The sequence below is a fragment of the Erinaceus europaeus genome, chromosome 10, assembly GCF_950295315.1.
Source record: "Erinaceus europaeus chromosome 10, mEriEur2.1, whole genome shotgun sequence".
NCBI classification, from domain to species: Eukaryota; Metazoa; Chordata; class Mammalia; order Eulipotyphla; family Erinaceidae; genus Erinaceus; species Erinaceus europaeus.
Genome location: NC_080171.1, coordinates 123,529,448 through 123,546,070, shown reverse-complemented (window position 1 = coordinate 123,546,070; position 16,623 = coordinate 123,529,448). Strand labels below are relative to the sequence as shown.

Sequence of the window (16,623 nt, the reverse complement as noted above, 5' to 3'; positions counted from 1 at the left end):
AGGTTAAAAAATGAATTCTTAAGAAGTCTTTAAAAAAAGAGAAAGATTGTTTACTATAAACTGAATAGTGAATAAAAAAAATGATGAATTCTGTGTCTAGATATCTAGGTGGTGGGGAGATTAAGTCCCCTCAGCGGGTGAGAAGCCCGTGAACGAAGACACCGCATCGTCTGCTCTGAACAGGCCTCTGCTCAGCGGCACACGGCTAAGTGCTGCCTTGGCTCTGCCCATGACTGACTCCATAGGAAGCACCAGTGAGAACCGAACACGGAAAGCTGGGATGAAAGCAGAGCCGACTAAGTGATCTGCAAATCACAGTTCAGAGCAGTAGCAGCATTCAAAGGTGGTGTTACGAAGCATTTTGCCAGAGAATTACAAAGAACACTAAGAACAAGATACGGCATATCTGATCAAGAATAGCCCAGCGGGCAAAGCTAAGAAGGGCAGGCAGGTGAGTGGAGCGCTTTGGCGACAGTGAGCAGGGCTGGGGCGTGCCAGATCAACTGGGTGGGGGCAGAGTCAGACAACCCGCTGTAAGAAAAATACTGGATTTAAGGACAGCAAACTTTTTTAAAAAATAATTTATTTAGTTCCTTTTGTTGCCCTTGTTTTATTGTTGTAGTTGTTATTGATGTCATTGTTGTTGGATAGGACAGAGAGAAATGGAGAGAGGAGGGGAGACAGAGAGGGAGAGAAAGACAGACACCTGCAGACCTGCTTCACCGCCTGTGAAGCGACTCCCCTGCAGGTGGGGAGCCGGGGGCTCGAACTGGGATCCTTAGGCCGGTCCTTGCGCTTCGCACACCCGCGCTTAACCTGCTGCGCTACCGCTGGACTCCCTGACAGCAAACTCTTTTAAGATTTCCTTTCAGCAATTAACAAAGAACAATAATAACCAGACCCAGTAGTTAGGATAATGAAATTCTCCTTGCAATATCAAATAAACAAAGCTTGGTATTCAGGAAATTAACTTCTCAGTCATTTGCTTTATTCTTTTATAAGATTAGGTGGGGCAGAAGGTAGATAATAGAGATAATAACCCGAGAAGACTGACAGCCCATAAATCTTTACATGACTGGCCTGAAAATGAGTAAGTTTGCACAAGTGAAAATAAGACTTCTGAATTTGGGTTTGGTAAACATTTTACTCTAGTGCCAATTTTTTTGTTTTGTCTGCCCAAGCAAAATGTTTGCTTGACAGCAATACAGACAGAGAAATTATAACATAAGCCGTTACTCTGCAGACCTTATCAACAGGCTGAAGTCTCTGACTTCTATGGTCTCTGTTACAAATGAAGTTTGTACTTCTTCAAAGTGGTTTAGGCACTGGTGCGGTTTTTATAGTTCTACAAGAGCACTGCTTCTTGGAGGAGGGGAAGTGGAAACACTCTGAATATCTACCGACACAACAGCAAGTGTGGTGTGCCCACACCGTGGACTATAGCACAGCTGCTAAAAGGACAATACGTCCAGAATCATCACCTTGAAAGGGGTAAGTCTACGTGAACAAAAAGTCAGATGGGTTTTGGTAACGTCTGCTCCTTTTCAAACAGTCGACTCTGGGTGGGGGAGGTAGCATGGTGGTTATGCAAAAAGACGGTCATGCCCAAGACTCCAAAGCCTCAGGTTCAGTCCCCTGCATCACTACATGCCTGAGCCGAGCAGGGCTCTGGTCTCTCTCTCTCTTTCTCTCATTAAAATAAAATACATTAAAAATCAAACAAGCAGTGAACTCCTGGAAAGGGAAGAGTGTTATATTCATGGCACAGAGTAGTAATTCCAGCACTATAGGGGGTACTAGTCCTTCCTCCCTTCTTTCAAGGAGAATTTCAGTCCACTTAGAGAGAAAAAAAATCTGGTCGATCTGGACATAGAGAGAAAAGGCTGGAGAGCTGCCCCTTTCCAGCTGACCCCACTGAGCAGAGCGCACACAGAATCACATCAGAATCGACTGCGAGGACCCAGTAACAAGCTAGCAAAACCCAATCTTCTCACTTTCTGTGCCTAGTGATTATAAAGTCCAATCAGTGTGATGGACTTATCACACAGAATTTTAAGAAACACCAGAAATGTTTTATTTGGGCAAGGGAGATGCAAATGAGATGATATGAAAACAAGCAGGATGGGGCTGGGCAGTGGCTCACACAGTTATGCGCACACGCTGCCAAGTGCAAGGATGGGGGTTCGAGCCCCGGCTCCCCACCTGCAGGGGAGTCACTTCACAAGCAGTGAAGCAGGTCTGCAGGTGTCTATCTTTCTCTCCCTTTCTTTCTCCCCATCCTCTCTCAATTTCTTTCTTTATAAAAAAATGTTTATTTATCTATTTATTCCGTTTTGTTGCTCTTGTTTTTTATTTAATTTTTTAAAAATGTATTTATTTTCCCTTTTGTTGCCCTTGTTGTTTTATTGTTGTAGTTATTGTTGTTGTTATTGAGGTCGTAGTTGGATAGGACAGAGAGAAATGGAGAGAGGAGGGGAAGACACAGAGGGGGAGAGAAAGACAGACACCTGCAGACCCGCTTCACCACCTGTGAAGTGACTCCCCTGCAGGTGGGGAGCCGGGGGCTCCAACTGGGATCCCTGCTCCTGTCCCTGTACTTCCTGCCATGTGCGCTTAACCCGCTGTGCTACTGCCCGACCCCCCCCCCCAATTTCTGTCTTACTTTAAATAAAATAAAATTTTAAAAAAAGGGAAAATGAGGGGCCAGATGGTGGCACACCTGGTTGAATGCACATGTTACAGTGCGAAAGGCCCCTGGTCCCCACCTGCAGGGGGAGAGCTTCACAGGCGGTGAAGTGGGGCTGCAGGTGTCTCTCTGTCTCTCTCCCTCTCTATCACCCCCTTCCCTCTCAAGTTCTGGCTGTCTCTATCCAACAAATAAAGATAAAAAAAAATTTTTAAAAATAAAGGAAAAATGGCTGCTGGGACAGGTGGGTTTGTAGTGCTGGCACCAAGCCCTAATGATAACCCTGGTGGCTAAATAAATAAGTGAACCAACAAGTAAATAAAAACAAGCTACCAAGATGCTAAATACTGTCTGACAAGGTCTCCCTTCACAATCACTCAGTTCAGATTCTGGGGCCGAGTACTGTTGAGCTTTATGCTGACCTAACAAACACTACACAATCTTGTCCTGCTACGTTTTCTTTTCTTTTCTTTTTTTTATATTTATTTAATTTATTGATTCCCTTTTGTTGCCCTTGTTGTTTTATTGTTGTAGTTATTATTGTTGTTGTCGTTGTTGGATAGGACAGAGAGAAATGGAGAGAGGAGGGGAAGACAGAGAGGGGGAGAGAAAGACAGACACCTGCAGACCTGCTTCACTGCCTGTGAAGCGACTCCCCTGCAGGTGGGGAGCTGGGGTTCGAACCGGGATCCTTATGCCGGTCCTTGTGCTTTGCGCCACCTGCGCTTAACCCGCTGTGCTACAGCCCGACTCCCGCTACGTTTTATTTTCTGTGTGAATTTGTGAGATCAAATAGGCAGCATGTCTTCAAACAGAACAAAAGTTCCCTCAAATTCTTAACAACTTGACATTTCCTTTTGTTGAGAGTTTACTGTTTATGATGAAAGATGTAGCATGTCTTCTGAGAACCTCTAAACAGCTTCACAGCAGATTCATAAAGAACATGGCCACCATCCAACAGGTGGGCCCATGGGGGTGGGGCAAGGGTTTAATGGGCAAGCCAGCTTTTTTTTTTTTTTTGCTGAGTGAAACCCAATATGCAGTAATCATTGATAAAGGAGACAGCCAATGAATTCACATCCCTGAGGGCGTAATCAGCTATTCCAGTGACTACTCAAGGTTAGGACGCAAAGTCCTGAACCAAAAGGGTGAGCATGTTTTCTGAGTTTAAAGGTCGAGAGTGTATTGACTCGGTCTACAGAGACACGCCTCCGTGACTGAGCTGGAACTGAATGTATTCAAGTCAAGGGGCGAACTATGATGGATGCTAAATAAGAAAGATCACCAAAGCCAAAAAGAAAAACGTTCATGAAGAAGACAGGAGGAGGAGAGAGAGGAAGAATCAGACATCACTCTGGTACTTGTGCTGCCGGGGACTGAACTCGGAACCTCATGCTTGAGAGTCCAGTGCTTTATCCACTGGACTCATCCATCCTTCTGTTCCCAGAAGAGCACACGCGAAGGCTTTTCTTCATGCTGTCTGTACCCTCGACCAGACGTGCAGACGTTTCCTCATTCTCCAGCTCCTTTCTGACAAGTCAGCTCTTCAACCTCAACCTAAGCTTATCAAGTTCCTGTAAACACCGTGTAAGCGCGTGGACGTTTCTGCGTGGGAACCTGCCCCGGGGCCTGAGCGCACCGTGCGAAGCCGTAGCTGCAGGACCACCCCCCCCTCGGGACTTACATATTCCTCTTCCGTCTCCTCCACAAAGAAAGCCTCTCCATTGTCACCCAGCTTCATGTGAAGATCCACGGCATCACCGTTGATTTCGATGTCGATCTAAGAGGAGAAACAAAGTGTGCTTTGATGCGAAGAGTACTCTGCATCCACACTGAGTTAAGCTGGAATTCTGGGGTCCTTGGTGACAGTCCCAGAGAAACACTGCAACACGCCTACGTCCCCAGCCCTAAGTCTGCTGATGCCCTCTTTTGTGATTCTTTAATTCTGTGAGTGTCCCCAGAACCACAGCACTGAAGCCTGTTTTTTTTTTTTTAAACCAGAGCCCTGCTCAGTTATGGTTTACGGTTGTGTGTGTGTGTGGGGAATTGAACCTGGTACTTCAGAGCCTCAGGCATGAGAATCTCTTTGTATAACATTAGTGCTACCCCCCACTCGGGCTTCTTTTTCTTGTTGTTAATTCATCTGCACCAAGCCTGTTTTTAGGCTGGCTTTCCCATCTGCGCTGTAGTTTTGTGTGGTGGTGGCGAAAGCAGACAGGCTGTTGGTCAGTGGCTATCACGACAAAGTCCCTCTCCTGATTACCAAGCTCATCTTGCAGAGCTGCCTCTGCAGTCAGTTCCAAACTCTGTCCTGCCAGCAACGGTGAGGGTTGCTTCCCCTTCCCCTTGCCTTTAAAGCCACGCCAGAGATCAACCCCAAGGTCATCCCAGTGCTCTGACGGACGCCGAGGCACCTCTTCGGCCCAAAAGTTTTAATGTTTTTTGGGGAGAGGACAGACGTCAAAGCATCCATCTCTGCCCCTGATACCCTTACATGGTCCTGGGGACCTAGCCCAGGGCCTTGCTTGGAGAAGACTTGTGCTCTCCCCAGTGGCTCCCAAAGTGAGGGCTATTTATATAGAATGTTAAATATTACTTGTTACTTAAAAAGGACGTGGTCTGTAGTCTATCAAGAATTTTAAAGACTTCATTCATATTGGTGGTGAAAACAACTCTTGAAACTTACAGATAAATCTTCATTTGTTTAGCTCCTGCAGGCCATACAGAGATAAGCACAGATAAAGAAATAACAGACACGTAAATAGCACAGCCCATGATCTAATGTACTTAGTACTGTGTGATTAAAGTATACTTGACCCTTGGTGCCATCAGCTCTCCTCATTAAGAATCAATTATTTCTCGTGACCAGAAATCAAGTGTTGGTTCACATCCGGTCACTGTAGGCAGCAGGGCTGTCTCTCCAAGAGTCAGGTAATGATGTTTAACAAAAATAATTGTTATATGTAGTCAAAACATTTGTTATAAAGATGCTCTCTATGTAAGCACTATAGACATAGGGGAGGGGAGAGGAAGAAAACTGCACTGGGTAACTTTGTAAAGCAGCATTTTAACTTTATATAAGTCTAAGGACAGAAGAACCAAAATACTGTTACGAGCATACATTTCAAATGAGATGCTGCGCGCGCGCGCGCACACACACACACACACACACACACACACACACACACACGATATAGTTGAGTCAATCTCCCTGGCCCCATCCTTTTATATTTTTCAGAAAACACACACACACACACACACACACACACACACACACACACACGATATAGTTGAGTCAATCTCCCTGGCCCCATTTTTTGTATTTTTCAGAAAGACAGAGGAGCAGCACCAAGGAAGCACTTCACGTGCCAGAGTCCATCTTGGGGCTGCTCCTATCAGTGTCTGGGGTTTTTTTTTATATTTATTTTATTTATTTTTTCCCTTTTGTTGCCCTTGTTGTTTTATTGTTATAGTTATTATTGTTGTTGTTGTTGGATAGGACAGAGAGAAATGGAGAGAGGGAGGGGAAGACAGAGAGGGGGAGAGAAAGAAAGACACCTGCAGACCTGCTTCACCGCCTGGGAAGCGACTCCCCTGCAGGTGGGGAGCCGGGGTTTGAACCGGGATCCTTATGCCGGTCCTTGTGCTTTGCGCCACCTGCGCTCAACCTGCTGTACTACAGCCCGACTCCCTCAGTGTCTGGGTTTTTAAACCAAGGCTCCCACACACAGTCAGGTGTTTGCTCCCATCTGCTGAGCAATGGTTCAGCCTCTCAGTAGTCAGTATTTTTTTTTTTCTTTATAAGAAATTAAATGTGGCTGTGTATGTGCAAGTATGTAAACATATGTACACATACATCTATGTAACTTTCCCAGTTTTGCCTGATGAGAAAACTTAGACATCATGACACACAGTAGTAACACACACACCAAATGACCAGATTTTCATTTCCATAGGCAAATGCCCCCAATCAAAGGAACCAGGGCTCCTTGCAGAAAACATAGTTCCAGGGCCGAGACCATGAAAGCAGATGCTTTTGGAACATCTATGGCACCAGAAAGCATGAGAGCTCAAGGAGCGGGAGGCCGTTTCTAACAGACTCAACCAGAAAGAGTCAGTCCCGCCATCTGGGACACTGTAAGCACTGAAATCAGTAATGAAGATAGTGGATCATGATCTCTAGTGTATTTCCACTCCTCCACTGATGCCCCTACTGTGTAAAGCGGACTTCAGTTTAAGAGAGAAACGGACCCCTCTGTGGGGCAATAGAGCGGCAAGGATTACCCGGGGCAGGAAGGGCAGCTCTGGCCCCATGGAGGTGTACCAGAAGCCACAGTGGGAGAAGTGAGAACCAGGCCGCCTGCAACTTCAAGTTTCTTCCCGCGAGGAGCTTTGTGAGTGAGGAACCTACCTGACACCATGGGCCAGATGAGCGCAGTGATAATCCGACACAGCATCCTAGTGGGGCTCTTCAGATGCTAAGCTGGGAAGTGTATATCGACTGTATTTTCCTTGTCAAAAATGGGGAGACATCAAACAAACTCAAGAAGTCTAGGGCAGGGGGCTGGGCGAGGTGCACCAGGTTAAGTGCACATGGCACAAAGTGCAAGGACCAGCACAAGGATCCCGGTTTGAGCCCCCCGGCTCCCCACCTGCAGGGGAGTCGCTTCACAGGCGGTGAAGCAGGTCTGCAGGTGTCTGTCTTTCTCTCCCCCTCTGGCTTCCCCTCTTCTCTCCATTTCACTCTGTCCTGTCCAACAACGACAACAATGGAAAAAAGATGGCCTCCAGGAGCAATGGATTTGTAGTGCAGGCATCAAAACCCAGCCATACCCTGGAGACAAAATAATAATAATAATAATAATAATAATAATAATTAGGGTGATCTAATTAACTAATTCTATACTTCTCAAAGGTTGTCATAAGGGAACAGTGAGAAATGAGAGTGCAGAATGAAGACACTGTGATCCTGAACAGAGACCAAATGGGAAAATTGCTGAGTTAAGGCCCTTAGTTGAAAGCACTGTGTCAGTGTTAGTTGGTTCTGATCAGTACACTATGATCGTGTAAAATAAATGGAAGAGATTGGATGGGAGACTGTATTTAAAATATACTTTCAATTTATTTATTAATCTGAGATCAGGAAATCAAAAACATATGTCAACGTTATTCAAAATGACCCAAGGAACTGCCACAGGCTGTCGGCGACTCAGACAGGAACTGAGTGTCCCCTGACTCGGCAGTGGTGGAGGGTCTTGTGGGCGCCTATATTCAGAAAAGCTTAGCAGGGATGGGGGCTGAAACAGGGTGGCCTGCTGGGCACCGACTTGTATGCCCGAGGCCCCAGAGGTCCCAGGCTCAACCCCGGGCACCACCTCCACCAGAGGTGAGCAGTGTCCCAGGTCCTTCCTCTCTCTTTCGTTTCTCTGTCTCTCTCATAATAAATAAATATCAAAAAATTTAAATTGTTCCCTTTAAATATAAGCAATACATTGTGTGTTGTTATAAGACAAAATTGGATAAATTTCAAAAAAGCATAATGCTAGACAAATGAGAGAAACAGAACTAAATGACACTTAAAATTCTAAGGGAAAATCTCTGTGTAAATTAAGGAAGGTAAATAAAATCATGATTTTGCACAAAACTCATTTTTTACATTTTGAAAGGGCCACGCAATGCTGTCAGGAGACAAACATTCCCCCTTATTTGCTCACTAGCCACCTTAGTGTTTAGCACTGCTCTGAATAACTAGTCTATGCTTTTCAAAAGTAAAGGTCATCCTAAGGGAACATTCAGAAAGGAGAGTGCAGAATAAGGACAAAGACAGACTACAAGTGAACTCTTCACAGTAAGGCATCGCAACAGCTTCCAGGAAAAAGATCAAACTTCCAGAAAGGTGAGAACCTTTCCCCAAAAGACACTGAAATCACAAACATCTGACGTCATCTCAGCAACTTCCGCCCCCATTACAGGGGCAATGTTTGCTCAGGCCTCAAGGCAGCACAGCTGGAGCTGCTGTCTAGTCAGCATCCCAGGTAACCCGGAAACATGGACTAAGATATAGGGGACCCAGACCTCACAGACAGACAGACTGACCACGGACACTTCTGCAAGTAAGAGGGGTTCTCTTCTTCCGGTGTTGCTGAGTTCATGGGCCCTAAGTCTGGAGGCAATGCGTACACAATGCGTATACGCGCGCGCGCACACACACACACACACACACACACACACACACACATATGTTCCAGTATCATATATTATCACACACATGCGCACACACATATATGTTCTAGTATCATTACATATTATCACATACACAGACCAACACACACACATGTTATAGTATCATTATATAGTGTCATACACACACGCCTTGAGGTTTCTTTTTTTTGGAAAGGTCAGAGAAATATCCAATCTACTGATCAGAAAACCCAGGAGGAAAAAGCCAAAGTCTTAGAAGTTATTTTGTGAACAGAAAGGTTGTTACAGGACTAGGTACATAATTCTCCTAATGCAGGTATAATCTGAAAGTAATCTATGCTAGCTCTCTCGGAAGGAAAGAGACCATTCCAGAAGTGAAACTGGCGAAATGACGCTATCTGCAAGGCACAGACGGACCAGCTGTAACTGCTTTTGGTTTCACAGACAGATGGTCAGAGCACACAAGTCTTCCGCTCTGAACTGTGGCTCCCTGGTGGGAAAGGCTCTTGACACATCTGCACACGAGATGTGTGTTCAGGGTGTGGGGGGAAACAGTGTCTGGCTTTGTGAAACCCTGAAGCCCATTCTTTCCGCCACCGGGGCTATTGCTGGGGCTATTGCTGGGGCTCGGTGCCTAGACAGCGCCACCGTTCCTGTGGGCTCTCCTTCCTGTTTTTGATAGGTGAGAGAAAGAGGGGGCAGGGCAAGAGGAAGAGAAGAGGAGATATGCCTGCAGCACGGCTCTCCTCCTCATGAAGCCCCCGCCAGAGACTTCAGCCCAGGCCCTTGCACATCATGGTCACGTGAGACCTCTCTCCAGTGCGTCACCACCAGGCCTCTCCATTAGCCTTCTCTTTCCTCCTCCAAACAACGGGTGTTTCATTTAAATACGGTGAATATCTATTTCAAAGGACAAGATCAAACTTGTCAAAGAGCAGACGCCACGAGGAAAACGTCTTCAGTTTGTATCAGTGGCCTCCTAGATCTACGTCTCACGCACAATAAAGTGGGATGGCTCGCGAGCCGGGCGGGGGCGCAGCAGGTTAAGCGCACGTGGCGTGAAGCGCAAGGATCGGCGTAAGGATCCCGGTTCGAGCCCCTGGCTCCCTTCACCTGCAGGGGAGTCGCTTCCCAGGCGGTGAAGCAGGTCTGCAGGTGTCTGTCTTTCTCTCCCCCTCTCTGTCTTCCCCTCCTCTCTCCATTTCTCTGTCCTATCCAATGACGACAACAACAATAATAACTACAACAATAAAACAACAAAGGCAACCAAAGGGAATCAATAAAACAACAACAACAACAACAACAACAACAGAAAGGGATGGCTCAGCCATGGAAACTGAGGAAATCTCCCTACACTGTTCAGATGCGGCAAGAACGAAAGCGCAAAGGCCGCCGTGTACCTGCCAAGCTGTACCACGAGCTCAGTTTCCTGACCCGACTGACTTCAGATACACAGAGACACCTTTCAGTTGCTCCCTGCGCTGAAGAGAAGAGGGCGCCAGGAAAAGGGATACCGGGAGTCTTCGTTCTGAGTGAATTTGCCCAGGCGAATAAAATCTGGTCAGCGCACGAGCCTGTGGGTGGACACGTCGGCAGGAAGCAGCCGGCATCTGCATTGATCGCAGGTGTTCTCGGCAGGACCCAGTAAGTGGAAGCAAGTACGACCTTACAGTGCTTTACAGAGTAAAGCTTTGTCTTCTTCCGAGTATACAGAATACTCCCATCTGCAACTCAAGATTCTGTTTTGCTCTCGAGTTTCAACACAAGGTTATCAAACTCAATTTTAGCCTTTTTATCTCCTAGAGACTTCTTCCCACAGCAGGGCTTTACTGAGCTTAGAAGCAACTTAAAAAAAAAAATCATACAGATAAAAGAAAGGAAAGCCCAGGGACCACTGGTGCACTGAACCTGGCGAAAGGTCACATCACAGGGCACAAAGACCCAGGTTCAAGGCCCCAGCCCCCACCTGCAGGGGGAAAGCTTCACAAGTGGTGAAGCAGGGCTGCACATGTCTCTCTGTCTCTCTATCTCCCCCTCAGTTTTTCTCTATCTCTACCAATAATAAATGAAAAGATTTTTAAAAATGAATATTACACTCATTAAAAAAGAGGGCCCTTTGGGACATCCTAAAATAGGCTTCTTAGGGAGTCGGGCGGTAGTGCAGTGGGTTAAGCGCAGGTGGCGCAAAGTGCAGGGACCGGCATAAGAATCCTGGTTTGAGCCCCCGGCTGTCCACCTGCAGGGGAGTCACTTCACAGGTGGTGAAGCAGATCTGCAGGTGTCTGTCTTTCTGTCCCCCTTTCTGTCCCCCCCCATTTCTCTCTGTCCTATCTAACAACAATGACATCAATAACTACAACAACAATATAAAAATGGGCAACAAAAAGGGAAAAATAAATAAATATAAAATAGGCTTCCTAGCAACTTCTACGTGGAGACCCCAAATCTCACCTGCTCTACTCCTACCTTCAGTGTCCTGCTTTATATCTCACCGCATTTCAGCCACCAAGTTGCAGATGCTGCCATGACCCCATCCTGACCTCCCTGGGCAGACGCCCTCACCCATGTGTCCTGGAGCCTCCCCTCCCCAGAGCCCTGCCCCACTAGGGACAGACAGACACAGGCTGGGGGTGTGGATCCACCTGTCAACACCCATGTCCGGTGGAGAAGCAATGACAGAAGCCAGGACTCCCACCTTCTGCTCCCCATAGAGAATCTGGGTCCAGGCTCCCAGAGGGATAAAGAACAGGGAAACTTCCAATGGTGGGGAGGGGACGCAGAGCTCGTGGGAACTGTTCCCGTTACCTCACCATCTTGTTAAGCATCATTAGATCACTCATAAAAAATTAAAAAACAGAAAGCCAAGCCCCAAGAGCTCCTGGCAATGATGTGCCAAGAGCCACACTTCCCTTCTCCCCCTCTCCCCCCAGAAGCATGCTGTGCCCACACTCACCACTTTCTCCTTGGACCGCAGGACTCCCAGCTTCCCGAACCGCACGTGGAAAGGGGAACACTGGTAGGTGCCGTCCTGCTGCCGCACCACGATGACGTCGATGCAGCCAGACAGGGTGGCCTGGTTGATGCCCTTGTAGAGCTCCTTGACGGTGATGATCACCTGCCCGGCCAGCTGTCCCACATAATTCATGGTTTGCGACTACCAGAGAAGAGAAACAGAGCTTAGGAAGACGTCAACGGAATCGGTGTCCTCTCGGACAAATGCCAAGAAAAGAACCAGCAGTGACTGTTTACATGCCCGTCTGTACCACGGCCCACTTCCTGGCCCTGTGACCGTGCTGGCCGAGGGCCCAGCAGCAGTGGTCTCCGCAGCCACTGCTTCCGCTGGGCTCCACCCACAGGCCACCGGGCTCCCGGCTCCCTGTCTGGTGAGAGCGCCGCCACACCCAGCGCCCGGGGAGCGCAGAGCGGCCCTCTCCTGCCCGGCACCAGCACAGGAATCTCCTGGTCGAGATCAGCAGGAATCCAAGACAACGTTTTTGTAATCTTCTCCTCTTTACTGGATGGAGACAGCCAGAAATTGAAAGGGAGGAGGGTGACAGAGGAGGGAGGGAGAGAGACAGAGAGACAGAGAGAGAGACCTGCAGCCCTGCTTCACAACTCGCAAAGCTTTCCCCCTGCAGGCGGGGACTGGGGGCTCGAACCCTGGTCTTGCGCACTGTAATGTGTGAGCACGACTAGGTGCGCCACCACTCGGCCTCCAAGACAATATTTCATAACACCGTGGTCACAACAGTCAAGCAAGAAAACAAGCAAAAACAAACAAACAAACAAACCCCAAACAAAACTGAAGATCATCTCCAAGAGAAATCTCAAATTACATGATCTCTGTTGGAAGATAAGTAAGAGGCTGGGTTTTCTTTCTTTTTTTAAATTTAATTCTATTTATTAGCTAGAGACAGAGCGAAATTGAGAAGGGAGAGGGGTGATAGAGAGGGAGAGAGACAGAGACACACCTGCGGCCCTGCTTCACCACTCGTGAAGCTGTCCCCCTGCACGTGGGGACCAGGGGCTTGAACCCAGGTCCTTGTGCACTGTAACATGTGCTCAACCAGGTGCGCCACCCTGGCCCAGAGGCTGGGTTTTCTATGGAAACAACAAGAATACTGCGGTTCGATTACATTAACCAGCAAAACAGGGAGCGTTTTTGTGGACTGCTTCTTGGGCAAATCCCAACTCACTGGGACAGGTCCTAGGTTCAGAGCACAGAGGGGGTTTTAATGGTGGTGGTCCTCAGCCAGAAGTCAGCATTTCACCAGGACCACCAGGTGCCCTTAAGGCTCCCTCCAGAGAACAAGTGAGAGCACCCGGCCGGAGCTGCCTGGCGCTGTACCTGACCAGAGTGGGGGACCCGGCGCCCGCCGCCCTCGCAGCACCAGCGGGAAACCTCCCTGTCCCCACCAGCCGCAAGGCCGTGCGATTTCCCGCCCAGTCGGCAATGCCACGTTTCATTCATCAGACACCGGTACCCCGCCTTCAGGTCAAAGCACAATTCAGTAAGTCGCTCTCTTATGGAAAGCGGGGACTGGCAAGGAGGGGAGGATGGTGTGCTCGGTTAGACGCACATGGTGCTAAATGCGAGGACTCTCTAAAGGATCTGGGTTCGAGTCCCTGCTCCCCACCTGCAGGAGAGTCGATTCACAAGTGGTGAAGCAGGTCTGCAGGTGTCTCTCTTTCTTCCTCTCTGTCTTCCCCTCTTCTCTCCATTTCTCTCTGTCCTATCATATACAATGGAAAAAAAAAAAGGCCTCCAGGAGCAGTGGCTTCATAGTGCAGGCACTGAGCCCCAATGATAACCCTGGAGGCAAGAAAACAAAACTAAAAAACAGGGACTCTCAGTGCTTCACCTGACTGGAGTCAATACTCTGAACCAAGAAATCGAGATGGTTCCCCAGCTTGCTCGGTACGAGCAGCTCCCCTGAACTCAGCTTCTGAGCTGAGAGTTTAAAGCCACACGCCTACAGCGTCAGATAAGACGGCAGCTGAAACAGGAAGACAAGACACCATCCTCTTCTGGGCCTGCCCAGAGGCTGCCCCAACATTCTTTGCCTGCTCTCCACGGGAAGCGACGTGCGAGCCTGAGGCCGCCACAGGCCCTCACTCTGGGTGCCTCCGGCTGTGGGCGGCCGGCTTTGAGGGACCGGCAGCGGGACTGTGCCCAGTGCAGTGACGTGGCTCACTTTGGGCACTGATTATTAGTAGTAGTATTTTACACCAAATCTCATTTCATACTTCTCATTTCCTTTTTTCCTCCTCCACCATATCCACACAGCACGTATTTTAATTTTCCTTATTTTATCAACCTTTGCAGTCCGGCTTTCTGGGAATTAGGCATAGAAAATAGTACGGGACCAGCTTGTTCTCAACAACGAACTCGGTGAAGCAAATGCACAGTCAGACCTACTGCGTGTCTGTATCTGAAGTCCTGCAGCGAGCGCCGGCAGCTCACATCTGAAAGCCTCCCGCCCCAAGTATCAGGAAAACGGCAAGTCTCTTTCTGCCCTGCAGTGTGGGTGAATAGAACATGACTCCACAGACTCAGACCCCGCACCTCCTGGCAGACTTCCTGGGTACATACACCAAGTCATTCAGTCTTCTTTCCACAAACAAAAGAGGCAACTTGTAAAAGGTTTATCCGGGCAGTGGTGCACCTAGTTAAGCACACACAAGGGCAGTGCACAAGGACCCGGGTTCGAGCCCTTGGTCCCCACCTGCGGGGAGGGAAAGCTTTATGAGAGGTGAAGCAGGGCTGCAGGTGTCTCTGTCTCTCTCCCTCTCTATGACCCTCTGTCCTCTCAATTTATCTATCTCTATCCAACAATAAAAATAAATAAAATTTAAAACATCCTTATCCAGGAAAAGCCACTCAGACTAATACCATTACACATTTAATTTCGAAACAACCACTGAAGATCATGTAATTCTTTTAAGGAAAACACACAGACTTGCAATCCAGTTTTTCAAATGTCTGTCATACCGGCCTGTTTCTGGTAAGATATACAGTCAGACAAAAGGAAGTACCTGCTTCCAGACAGACAGCACAGAACGTTCTTACAGATCAAAGGCTCCTTCACTTCCCTCAGCGGGCCTGACAAGAAACTCCCAAGTGTTGACTCCCATAATGCCCGTGAAAATGTTACTTCAGTGATCCTTAAGACGGCAGGGCAAGGGGAGGAAAGGAGTCGTGTGGGGTAAAGATGGCTCCAGGAAGCAGAATGTACTTGCTCTGAGGCATCACTGTGTGTGAAGTGGCCAACAAGAGCCGCCCAGCGGGCAGTGCCCAGCGGAGAACACGCGGAGGGGGCCTGCTGAGTCAGACGACATGGCGAGTGATGGAGGGACACCCGCAGACCTGCTTCACCGCCCGGGAAGCGACTCCCCTGCAGGTGGGGAGCCGGGGGCTCGAACCGGGATCCTTATGCCGGTCCCTGCGCTTTGTGCCACCTGCGCTTAGCCCGCTGTGCCACCGCCCGACTCCCTCACTGTTCATTTTTATACTGGGTTGAACAACCTACTTCAGAAATTAGAAAACAAACAAACAAACGAAAGCAACCCCGCATTCAGAGACTGGCACTGACTCGGGTAAAGTGAACGCCCTACCAAGAGGGAGGCCCTGGGTTTGACCCCAGCAAGTGTCTGGGCTCAGGGCGGTGGTGCACCCAGGTAAACACACATGGTACTAAGCACAAGGATCCGGGTTCGAGCCCCCGTTTCCCCGTCTGCAGGGGGGTCGCTTCACAGGTGGTGAAGCAGGTCTGCAGGTGTCTGTCTTTCTCCCCCCCCCCCCCCCCCCCCGTCTTCCCTCCCTTCCCAATGTCTCTCTGCCCTACCCAATAAAATGGGAAAAATGACCTCCAGGGGCAGCGGGTTCATGGTGAGAGCACCAAGCCCCGATAACCCTGGAGGGAAGTGTGGCCTCAGGGGAGAGGTCAGAGGGTGTGTGCGGGCCGCTCCCTCTCCCGCAGGTGAGCACCCGGCCGCCACGGCGATCTGCTCACCCCGCCACCCACCCCCAAACTCTCATTCTGGCAGGGAAAGGGGATAAAGAATAGGAAAGCTATCAGGGAAGGGGATGGTATATGGAGACCGGGTAGTGGGAACTGTGTGGAGTTGTACCCCTCTTATCTTACGGTTTTAACGTCTCTTTTATTAAATAAATAAATAAATAAAAATAAAAATAAATAGTCAACAACAACAAAATGTAGTGTGGTCCGGGTGGTGGCGCAGTGGATAAGGCACTGGGCTCTCAAGGCATGAGGTCCCGAGTTCAATCCCTGGCAGCACATGTACCAGAGTGATTCTATTCTCTCTCTTTCCTCCTATCTTTCTCATTAATAAGTAAATGAAGTCTTAAACAAATAAAATGTATTAAGCTTAAGACTGTTTATAATTTAGTCACGCAAGCGTAAAACTGTTAGCTGTGGTCCACCTTGTGTAATGGTCATACCTGTCAGCACACTAGCTAAATGCTCATGCTCAGACTGCTATAAAATGCGACGTTCAGTGCAGTAAAATGAACTGTAACCAAGATCTGGAGGTCGACCAGCACCCCAGGCGTCCTCAGGCTGCACCTGCCGCGACCACTCAGCTATTTCCCGTCCCCACAGCCTGGCCTTTTCCAGAGTGTAAGGGAAACGGGGAAACGGGACTGTCCGGCATGCAGGCCTCCGACTACGGCTTCTACATCCAGCAGTGCTTGGGGTCACCCAGTGCTGCCGCTA

General features: G+C 48.6%; 1 protein-coding gene across 3 annotated transcripts in view; it reads right to left on the bottom strand.

Moving 5' to 3' along the window:
- The window catches only part of LPIN2 (lipin 2), a 75,269-nt gene that overhangs the window by 25,998 nt on the left and 32,648 nt on the right, over positions 1-16,623 (bottom strand). For all 3 annotated transcript variants that reach the window (XR_009552162.1, XM_060200741.1, XM_016186767.2), the window contains 2 exons: positions 11,841-12,041; positions 4,371-4,466 (listed from right to left, as the gene is read on the bottom strand). Coding sequence is in view for 2 of the 3 variants with exons in the window: in XM_060200741.1 (XP_060056724.1) it covers positions 4,371-4,466; positions 11,841-12,032 (288 nt within the window). In the remaining variant the exon portion in view is untranslated. Of the gene's footprint in view, positions 1-4,370; positions 4,467-11,840; positions 12,042-16,623 lie in introns of those variants that run through there.